The sequence below is a fragment of the Haemaphysalis longicornis genome, unplaced genomic scaffold, assembly GCF_048455015.1.
Source record: "Haemaphysalis longicornis isolate Haplotype H1 unplaced genomic scaffold, Haemaphysalis longicornis Haplotype H1 scaffold_29, whole genome shotgun sequence".
NCBI classification, from domain to species: Eukaryota; Metazoa; Arthropoda; class Arachnida; order Ixodida; family Ixodidae; genus Haemaphysalis; species Haemaphysalis longicornis.
Genome location: NW_027526331.1, coordinates 3765124 through 3776346, shown reverse-complemented (window position 1 = coordinate 3776346; position 11223 = coordinate 3765124). Strand labels below are relative to the sequence as shown.

General features: G+C 48.3%; 1 protein-coding gene across 1 annotated transcript in view; it reads left to right on the top strand.

The window, feature by feature from the left end:
* The first annotated feature begins 6602 nt into the window (after positions 1–6602).
* LOC144173140 (uncharacterized) overlaps positions 6603–11223 on the top strand; it is a 37906-nt gene continuing 33285 nt past the window's right edge. Inside the window, exons 1-3 of the mRNA XM_077701654.1 lie at positions 6603–6634; positions 7659–7885; positions 10473–10691. Coding sequence (XP_077557780.1) covers positions 6603–6634; positions 7659–7885; positions 10473–10691 — 478 coding nt within the window. The remainder of the gene's footprint in view (positions 6635–7658; positions 7886–10472; positions 10692–11223) is intronic.

Sequence of the window (11223 nt, the reverse complement as noted above, 5' to 3'; positions counted from 1 at the left end):
TCTAACGATGACAATGGCTGAAACGCGAAGTTTTCTTGTGTGTGATTTAAATGGTGAACTGCCAAAGTCAAACCAACAATGAATCGCAGAGGGTTGTACTTAATCTTTAATGGAGACACATATAAAAGAGATTGTCTTTATTGAATTGAGACTTTTTCACGATTTACATATTCCCACTTGCGTCAACGACTTTACACGAGCACAGAACGGCCTTTGGTTGCTGTGGTCGACAGTTAGAGTTTCTGCCGTCGTAACGCCACACAGCTTTCTTACAAACGTGAGTTTGCGATCCGGTTTGACCGTGTCGGAATAGCGCAATAGGATAGACATCGGCTTCATTACGCGAGCGACCCAGGTTCGGTTCCAACCACGAGCAGCGTTTTTTTTTTTTTTCCTTCGGATGGTTGTGTAAAGCTGGCTTCACTGTCATGTGTTTTGCCGTGCGCCAGGCGCTAGCAGACTTACTGCGGTAGCAGTAAAACCTAAATTCATTGTTAGGTGAAGTGTATAATTTCGCCTGTGTTTATCTAAGCTATCGTTCATCATCTTCGTCATAAGCCGCGTGGGCATTAAAGAAAGCACACGGAGCAGTGGCTACCCCCCAGCAACATTCCGGTGGTTCCTCTACGGTGTCACAGAATATTGCTCGTGTTTTGGGGGGCCACCTACATAAGCCTCCGCCACGAAACATGACTGAGTGATTGTAGGAGGGCCTTTAGTTACGTGTGAACGTGTCACTGGAATATTGACGTGCGGTCAACGCAGTGATAACTACGTTTTAAATGCTGGCCCATATAACTTCACCCTGACCCCAACTCCGTCATTGTTGCGCGAAATGTGAAAAAGTTTTGAATATGACGGAGTGAATTACCAAATGCTAGTTGTTTGTTTCCAATTGAACAAATGTGTATTACGTTTTCATGGTCCTTTTTACTGAGCGCACGTCGTTGCTTTGTTGATTTTCCCCTTGCGCGCAGGTTGTGCTTCTTGCGGTGGAGGCTGCCGGTGGCAGGGGCTACTGGACAGACACCGAGGAGGCCGGCGTGCTAAACAGGATCCGCGAACGCGCCCTGGTGGCCGGCATGGAGGCACCGCCTAGCAGCCGACACGAAGGGTGCGTGTCGGCCTTCGCAGTGAAAGCCGAAATATGGCAATCCCGCGCAAGGATCACTGACTGCAAATACATCATTAATAATTAGCTTAAGCCTGGTCATAGTTAAGCCACTCCGCCTCTAAGCTTTTGCTCAGTATCGTCATATACGATGCATGCTCCTACGCATCTCAAGAAATCCTGCTGCGTAAGATAATAATGGAGCCGTAGTACCCTCAGAATCACCTATTACGTGGGTCGAAGTTTGGAAGAGGTGTGTCCACTTTGTTTCTAAGGCTCGGAAAGGTATTTGTGGGGCGCAGTTTCGCCTTTTTAGGGTTTCCTCAAAACATTTTCTTATATAATACGTTTGGTATATATGGCATATTTTCGGGGCGTCCCTATGGCAACTCCCTGTTGTTGTACGTAAAGACGTTGAAGTTCACGGAGCATTTCTTCTCTGGACTCGGCAGTAAATCAAAAGCATTGATTATTAGGCGCGAATCAAATACCTCCAAACGATATGTGTCGTCTCAGATCAGTGTTTAAAATTTGATATTAATTTCGGCCTAGCAGCCGAAGAAAAAGATCAAACCCATTGCCATCCATGTGAAATCTGCTGTAACAGCGGAGTTGTGGTTCTTTTGCGTCAGCTTGAACGTCAAGAGCAGCACACCCGATAACGGCAACGCCGTCGCCCCGAAAATTATACGGCTCGCACGAATGGATGGGTAGGTAAACGCAATCGGCGGGAGGCTCCCCCCCCCCCATTCTTTCCCCCTGTGCGCGACCCAGTTGCGGTGGCAAAACAGGCATTAACCCCGAAACCTGCATATCGGTAAATAGGCACTGAAGAGTGAATCTAAACACGTAACAAAACGTCCTGCAAAAAAAGAACTCTGTTAGGCAATGGCAAAACTTGCACGCATGCACTTAAAATCCAGTCAAGGATCATACCCACGAATCCTGATTGATGATTTGATTGTGGGGTTTAACGCACCGACGCAACGCAGGCGATGAGGCGCGCCGTAGTGGAGGGCTCCGGATTAATTTTGACCACCTGGGGATCTTTAACGTGCGCCGAAATCTCGTACACACGGGCGTTTTTGCTTTTCGCCTCCATCAGAAAAGCGACCGCCGCGGCCGGGAATCGAACCCGCGACCTCGTGCTCAGCAGCGCAACGCCTTAGCCACTGAGCCACCGCGGCGGGTACCCACGAATCCTACCACATTCGTTAAATCCCAGTGCTCAATTCTCGTTCTGTCTCAGTTCGCACCTTCCAGCAGTGATGTCCCGTGCGAGCGATTTTCCCCTTTTCGGGGAATTAGCGGCTGTAATTACGGCCAAAAGCGAAAAAGGGAATCTTTAAAGATGCAAAAATTTTTAGGGGTCGTGGAGTAAACAGGAAAAATAAGTCAGTAAACGGGACCTCGCATCATTCATTACTTTGTTTTCTTTTTCAGTCACTTTAACACTTCGTCGGATTAATGTTGAAATGTCCGCAGTCTTGTTACCGCAAGTTAGAAGCATCCAAGACCGTTTCCAAACCAACTCATAAAACTGGCTGGAGCATATAAAACAGAATACTCCATGAGAAAGAGCTAGTCCAGAGTGAAGCGGCAGCAGCTGAAGGGCTGAACCTGTTCGCATGTGTTCCTGCGCAATAAACAAAAAATTATTTCGGGTGCGCTTTAGTCCGCGTGCGGTCAACAAGAGATGGCGCCAGCAGCCCTGGCGCTGAGCTATAATTGCCTGAATTACCCAAGGATGCCTTGTATTTTTTCACGCGAGCAATTTTAACTTAGAGATTTAGCATGCAATGTAAGCATGATGTTACGTGCAAAACGTAATATGCATAGTCAAATTCTGCTGAATGGCACATGTTCTAGAATTTAGTCACGCTGAAACTTTGATTGATGGAATGGCGTCTGGGTACGCAAAGCTACCTAAAGTAGACATAGTTTGCGCTAGCTAACGCCCAAAACTTAACAGGACCCCACGTAAATATCTATCAGCTGCAAGAAGAGAATGCTGAGAATTTTTGATAAACCTGCGGGAGAAAATGCTAAAAATAACTCATTTCTGAACCCAGAAATGGGAATTTTTTTCCCAAGTGAGAAACATCACTGTCTTCCACCTTGACCTGTTACGATAGCGCTTGGTCTCTCTGTGGTACCATACACAAGGCGGACCGAAGGGGCCATAGACCCCCTGCAATTTTAACAGCGGAGCGGTTTTTACTGGCAGTAAGTTTCCGGTTGCAACACGAAACACCAAGAAAATTCCGAGCCCTCGTGAGCGCGTACCTCGCGGAGACCGCCGAGCGTCTCCGTCACGCGCAGTTGCTTGAGCAGCAAAAAGAAAAAAAAAACATGAGGAGGAGCACAAACTCGGAGGAGCGAGAAAGCGCCCAGCACTTGTGTGCGCGTGCCTCGCGGTGACTGCCGAAACCCTGCTCGTGCAGTGGCCTTAGCAACAAAAAAAAAAGAACTCCAGCGCTGTTGTCAAGCGCTACTGCGCATGTAAAAAAATCCAGCGCGTAATGCTAAAGTTGAGAAGACACCCTTCTTGGGAGAAGTCACCGTGGCCGCCGCATTCTCTACACACAAAACACCAGTTAGCCTGAATGGGAGTTTCTTGGTTGGAATACGTCTTTTAAACTCCTCACGACAAGCGGCCTGCTCCCACGTGTGGTAGTATGATGGTGGAAAAACTGCCAGTTTACACCGGGGGCCACAAGCCGTCGTAAATAGGCGCATTTACCACGGTTTTACCTCTTTACAAAACGCAGTATCTGGCTGTGATTACTGCGTTTGTCCTAATGGGAGTATTAAAAACTCCCACGCCACTTCCATTTCCTTCTCCTCCTCCTTCACCCCTTCCTCCTCTACGCGTCCTTGCAAAATGGCTGCCAGTTGGTGTCGTGTGTTGTGTGAGCTCCAGCGTCCCCGAAAATTTATTGCCAGTGTGAACTTGCGGCCGGACGAACGGATGTGAAGTGCTTCCCAACAACCGAAGCTCGTTGCGAACATTGTGGAACCAGCCTGGACTGACGTGCGACGGACTGCAACGTCGCCTCCGTGTCACCGACCTTCGAGCCGACGGAATACGCCAGCGAGCCGACGCGAGGCCTAAATGCAGTGATCGCTGAGAGTGGCTCGTTAAAAACAACGCGGTTGTGCCTCTGCGAGGTGGTTGAAGGTAAGATTTTCACGTTTTTTATTGTACGCAACATCTTGGGAGACTTGTGCCCCTTCTAGCGTCAAATAAACTCAACGTGTTTCCCGCGCCACTGCACAGGCGATTCTCTCTCCGCCACTGGAGGTGAGCGTTGTGCGTGAAAGACGGCACCATGCCCGGAACGTCATTGGGGAGGCCGAACGGTGTGAAAGCAATGCGTATTTGCGCGGGTCTCGAGCAGAACACTCACTCATTCACACTCGCAAGCAGAATGAAAACTGTCCGAACTCTGGACGGCTGTTAGGTGTTTTTGTTAGGCTGTGTCTGTGGCTTACTGGCAAGCGAGGGTGAAGTTGGCCGGTCAAACGTCGCAGGACGGCCGCTTTTCTTGAGAAGTAGGTGTGGTGCCAGCCGCGCCTGCTACGAGGAGGGTGACTGCCGCGTGCCGCCGGCGATTAATTGCTTTCACTGGAAAGGGAGAAGGTCGGGGCCCCGTGGGAGCTCTCCGTACGCTAGGCGCGTGTAACTATAACCAGCAAACGCCATTCGAGGGAGCATTCTGTAGAGTCGACAGACGACTGCTTATTTTATTTTATTTTTTTTAAGGGGGGCACGCGCAGGCATCACACCGTCCGAAATTTTTCCTTAACTTTCGGTGAGGGGAGAGAGGGGCAGTGCGGGAGGTAAAACCTGGAGCTCGTTCCCAGAACACTACACGCAAGGAAAAGAGGGAAAGGAAGCGTTTTGAGAAGTTGGTCGCCACAAGGGTCGCGCACCTTTTTGAACAGCAGAACACTTCGTTTTGACGAACTAGTGAGCGCAGGTGTCTCGGACAGAAGTGCAATTTTGCTTAGCTTTAAACAAACATTCAGACATTACGGAAAGTTGGACACAAGAGTGACAAGTTCAGCGTCTTTACAGTGCCGTTTCTTTTCTTTTTTTTTTTCAGGTCAGATGCCCAATATGCTTATGTATTTGTTACCGCAGATTTAAAGCGTTTTGCTATCCCTCTAATGAATGTGCTGCTGTGGCTTCCAGAAGAACGTGCCAGGGGGTGCGGCAACGTCAGCGTTTGGGAGGCAGGTGGAAGCAAACAGCGCACCGACGACATGCTGACCTCATTGTTTGCAAATGGCTTAAATTTTTTTCGTTGAGGAGTGTTGTAATAGATAAAGTTCTTACCAAGATACCTTGTGTTCTCGATGTAGGTGTTTTGTTGACTCAGTGTTTTTATTGTCTTATTAACGTGTTCACACGTATATCGTATTCATGTAATTTTTATGCAATAAATTGACTGTGCAGAAATCAAACTTTTCACGTTTCGCCATTCAACGTTTGAAGCGGAAAAAGACTAGAAATTACGTGATCCCCAACGAAAAATAAAAATGCGGCCTGTGCCCTTATTAAGAACTCCCAAATGAAGTAATAAATTCCACTGCAGCACATATATATGAAGCGCACAAAAACACACAAAAAAAAACCTCGAATGCAGGTCAACACTGCTCCCAATGCTCCCCCTGAAAACTCCCAGTTGGAGGAAACAATACACTCCCAATTGTACCCCTGGAAACTCCCATTGTAGTGGCAGTAAAATGAAACTCCCATATGCTACTGAAAAAACTGCCGAAATAATGGGAGTAATGCGGAACTCCCATTGGAAGGAGTTTTAAAAACTCCGAATTGGTACTGAGTTATGACACAAGCCATTTACTCCCATTCCGGCTTATTTGTGTTCTGTGTGTAGAAGACATTATGGATGATTGGAGACAAGGCTACAAGTGTGCCACTCCTTCCCGAGACAACTTGCAGATCCCACCACCGCTGTCTTGAGTCGATGACGAAGAGCTGGTGGAAGTCTACAATGCTGAGGATAACTTTGCCTCCACCACTCGCCGCGAGGAGGGGAAGACGACGGCCTATTCGATGCATTAGACGACAATTACTAGCACCGCAACTATGCAAGTAAACAATGATACAGAAATTCAACTATGTGTCCGGCAATGCTCACCTACAACGGCTCCACCATTCAAGTCTTGCACGTGAGTGCAATCTTACCTGGTTTTTTTTAACAGCACAGCTGTTTAAGCTTTTAGTTCCGGCGTCCAGTGTTACCAGCAAGAAATATTAAGAAGACCAAGCGCACGTGAGCATGCGCCTCGTGAGGAGCGCCCGTCGTCGTCCAGCTCGACCTTCGAGAACTCTGCCCAGCGTTCATGGCGTGATCACTGACGTGCTCTTGTACTCGCCAGGAATTGGCGCCTGTAGGCACGCCAATTCCCGAAACGAAAAATAATATCGTTTGGGCACCGGGCCACTCCGAGCTCCCAGGAAATGAATCGGCACACGAGGTTGCTCGAGAACTGGTAATAAAAAAATGGATAGCAAAAACATGACAACGAGACAAAGAAAAAACAAACAAACCAAAAACAAATGAGAAATAGAGTGTGAACTTTATTTAGAGCTTCCTACTGTGTTAAAAATTTGCCTTATTCACGAGAAGTGAAAAACTCTTGATCATTGTGTTGGGAACAAACGTGTTGAGAATTCGCGTTATTTTAATGAATGCGTTACTCACTGCAGAAAAGTAATTACCACTAGTCATTATGGGTTAGTATGCTGATTAAGTGCCTGCACTCTCTACTCCTTTCCCCACCATTTAAAGAATAAAATTGCCGCATATTTTTGCCGAATAAAATTGGCGTCTACTCCTGTAGGCACGCCAATTCCCGAAACGAAAAATCGGCACACGAGGTAGCTCGACAACTGGTAATCCGAGAGCCCAGTGACGCTGCAGAATCTCCTCAACCGTTCTACCGCCTTTTGACCTACCGATCGGTACTCGATCCCTACCGACCGTCCAGAGCTCGCTTCCGCCCACCCGACCCCTCCCTCTCCCGACGCCACGCTGTTGCATGGCGCCAACTTCAAACATCCACATTTCCCACCCTTGCCCTCCTATCACTGCACTACTCCGAGTTGCACTCTAACCGATGCCCTCTTTGCCATAAATACACCGACCTACCAGCTGTTACTTGGTCCTGTAAAGAAAAACCCCTTCAAACTCTTAAAAAGCACCCCATTTTATTACAAATTACGAACGAAGAGCGGTGGGAAGCCGCGCTGCTCAGCAGAGACCCAATGACCTAGGCCCCACTGGCCCAGGTGGCCGAAGACGCTGCAGAGATCTACCTGAATCCTGCCGTCACCTGAAGGACACTGAAGTCGACCTGAAAACGGTCCCACCAAGTGGTAACAATAAAGTTTTATATGATCTGATCTGGGGGGCTGATCTGATCTGGGGAGAGAGGGTGTCCGGCCCCCTTAGACATAAAATTGTGCTTACGCCACTGTCTCTCAGTCTCTCTGTCTTTTTCGTGCCTCCTGCAGGCGTCGCCAGCACACGGGCCGCGTGAGCTCGTCGGTGCCGTGCGACCTGTTCAACCGCACCGAGTGGAGCTGCTGGCTGCTGAGGGGGCTGAACCAGACGCGCCTCCTGCTGCGGCTCGCCCTCGCCGACGACGCGCTGGACCGGCGGCGCGTGCGGGTCGCCTGGAGACGTAAGCACAAGATACGCGGACAGAATCTCTACGCCGTCGAGGACATCGAGGCCTCCGGTTCGTACTCTCGATCCTGCGTGGCTGGGCGAAGAACGATGCCCCGTTCTTAACGTGCACCTTAAGCGCAGAAAAAAACAGGGACACAGTAGACAAGGACAAGCGCTTGTCCTTGTCTACTGTGTCCCTGTTTTTTTTCTGCGCTTAAGATGAACGCTATAGAATACCAACTAGCCCGAACGCAAGCCCCGTTCTTAGCTCAGCATGTTTGATGTCTGATGGAAATGGGCGTTACTACAGGGCATTCATCCATACATTCTGGAGCAGCCTACTCGTACGAAACAGCCTGTACGAGGAAAAAACATGTGCCCCATGTGGAATCCAAACCAACAACCTTTGTATTCCGCGTCCCATGGCTTACCAATTCGGATAAGAAGGCGAATACACCTCTACCACCATTTTTGGTGTATCTGCCTGTGTAACTATCATGCCCTTAACCATCGTGCTATCAGAGAGGCCTATGCTGCTCTGAATATTGGGTGTGAAGGTAACCTGCTCGTTGACGCCCGGTCCGTGGCTAGAGCCGACCAGAACCCCTATGCTAGCTCTGCCACCAAGGCTGACGAAACCTAGGGCTTCGCTATGCAATTACGGAGCATCAAGACAAGTCATATAGGTACCATGGGAAAGTAAATTAGAATGCGTGATAGATGAGGTGGGGAATTTCGTTAGAAAGTTTGCTCTAGAGCATAATAAAAATATACGAAGACTCCAACTCGCGAAAGAAAGCAAGGAGTCGCTGATGACTCCCCAAATCCAAGAACAGTAGTTCCTTAGGCGTCCTAGTGGGGGTCCAAACTGCAGCAAGTATTCACGGCGACTGTTCGAGAGAGCAGGGCGCTCATATGAAGTGTTCTTCCGTGGCAAAGGCAGCGAGACGGAGGGAAAACGGGCAGAGGTCTGAAAAGGGCACGTCCGTCTGCACGCTAACTTCGGGTGACTTCTGGCGAAAGCGCCGCACCCAGAGGACGTATGCGGAGGAAGATTTCGTCCCAACAGAAAAGAGCACTGGGGAAATGCGATTTACTCGGGGCATGAGGGCCCGTGTGGATCTCTAGCCGACTTCTGTCCGGTCTTCACGTCGTAATGAGGCGTTACTTTTTTTAGAAGTTTATTGAAGTGCGTTAGAAATGTACATAAGTAAAAACACTACACACAGGGGTCCCAAAGTCAGTGACTGATGAGTTAATACAGATGTAATATTTACGAAACATTGTCACCATGAGTACAACCCTCTAAGACGCTCCAAAAAAATACAAAGGGTGAATTCATTTGAAGTAAACAATCAAAACAGGAAAACGTTCACCCCTGACAACGTAAGATCGGCATGTCCAATTCCCAACCCCCGAAATTCGGCTACTAGCCACTCCTGGTGACGTTACCCCTGTGTGGAGGGCTACTCCGCAACTATAAGAAGGGTATAACCGCAACGGTAGCTGCTTGGCTCTATCAAAGGCCCGATAGGGGAAAGGTTAGAGCGGGTTCCAATCTGAACTGTTGGGGCAGTGTGCATACAGAGCGTGTCGCCATGTATACGGCTAAATCTTTTTTTTTTTTTTTTTTCAAGTTGTTCCTTAAAGCAGCTGTTTTGCCGCTTTTGTGAGTTGCCCTAGCGTTTTGGTGGGATAAATACTCAATAAAGTTGGTTTCTGTTGCATCTGAACATAAAAGCATCCAGTGACGCCTCTAGAGTCCGTCTGCTGAACGTTTTGTCGCAGTGTGTTGCGGTATTGATAAGAAGATGAAAACTTTCAAATAAAACACATACTTTTCCCTGCTCAGTATTGCTGTATAGGCCCAACATCCTTGGTCTGGCTATGCGCGTAGTTACCGCTTTTACTGGATTCTAGCCACCCCGTTTTTTTCATGATCGCGATTCCCAAAGTGAGGGGGGGTGCTTAGATTTAAAAAAAACCTAATTAAACCCCCCCCCCCCCGAGCCACTTTTTTCGCGGCCGTATCACGAGAAGACGGGTGCAAGGAATAATGTTTTATATAGCCAACATTCAAAAGAAAATAACGTACAGACAGTGAAGCCACCGCTTACGTCTGATACTTAGTCAACCTCACTATCATTCGAGTCCATTGTGCCGCTTGGGCCGCCGCTGCCAGTATCCCCCCGCAGGTCGTCTTCTGAATTGAAAACTTCCTAAATTACCTGGCCACAACGTCAGTTAGGGCCCGCTTCCACGCCTCTCAAATCCACCGTTTGATTTTTTCTGAGAAAAGGGGTGCTTAGATTCGCATGCAAAATTTTTTTCCAATATTTCTAGCCGTAAGTAGGAGGGGGTGCTTAGAATCGCAAAAATACGGTACATTGCTTCATTGTTATGAAATATTTAGATTTACGACAGTGAACCAGAGAAAGAGCAAAAGCATTATTTGGGCCTCTATCTTGGTTCTCTCCATGGGCGCCTCTTATAGAAGCCCATGGATAGATGAACCTGAGCTGTTTTGCCTTTGTACCTTCAGCAAGACTAAGATCGATCTATCTGTGGGAGTTGCTAAAACTTTGTTGATTGGGTGGGCCTTCAAAACCGCAACCGTTCCCTGTGACTTCCACGTAACAAGTGCCGTATTCGGCCAGGTACCAGCTACGGCACCTTTCTGTCGCACGACCCCCTCTCGCTGGAGCTGAACCCACTGACCGACCGGGACCGCTTCCTGAACAAGATTGAGGCGCTCGTGTACGTCAGACGCACCGGCAGCGCGGATGTGGCAGGCGACGTCGTCGACAGCAACTCGGCCGCACTGGGGGAACTCTTGTACGGGGAGCTCACCTACGTCATCGACTCGCAACCCACCGGTATGTACAGACGACCTATGTCGAGCATTAGCAACCCCAGTAAAACTTCAGAGGTCTTCGACTTTGTAGAGAGGGAAGTCCAATGAATCTGGCATCCTTGTTGCATTTCTTATGTGGAGGGTTACATCTATTGAGGATTTTCTATATCGAATTTAAGTACAAGGGCCAGACCTGTACTTTACAGACAAAGGACGCACGATTAAGGGGTATACTCGGGTACAACTTAATAACGGTAACAATGATGATGATTATGATTAATAGTGGTATCCCTTTGTAGGGAGGTGATGACGCGTCATCTTGCAAAAAAAAAAACTAAAAAGAAACTAATACACCTATGCTTGGCACTCTTCGTTTATTCCAACGCTGCCCTTAGGGCAGGCGCAAAAGGCTTAATTAAGGTGCACAAAATACTTATTTTTTCTGCTACAGCCGGTAGCTGTTTTAGGCATTTCGTTCACGAGCATTGTAATCTTCATTTCGTCGCCTCGGCAACCTTCAAGTTAACTTCATCTGTGCTACCCTTAAATCCTAG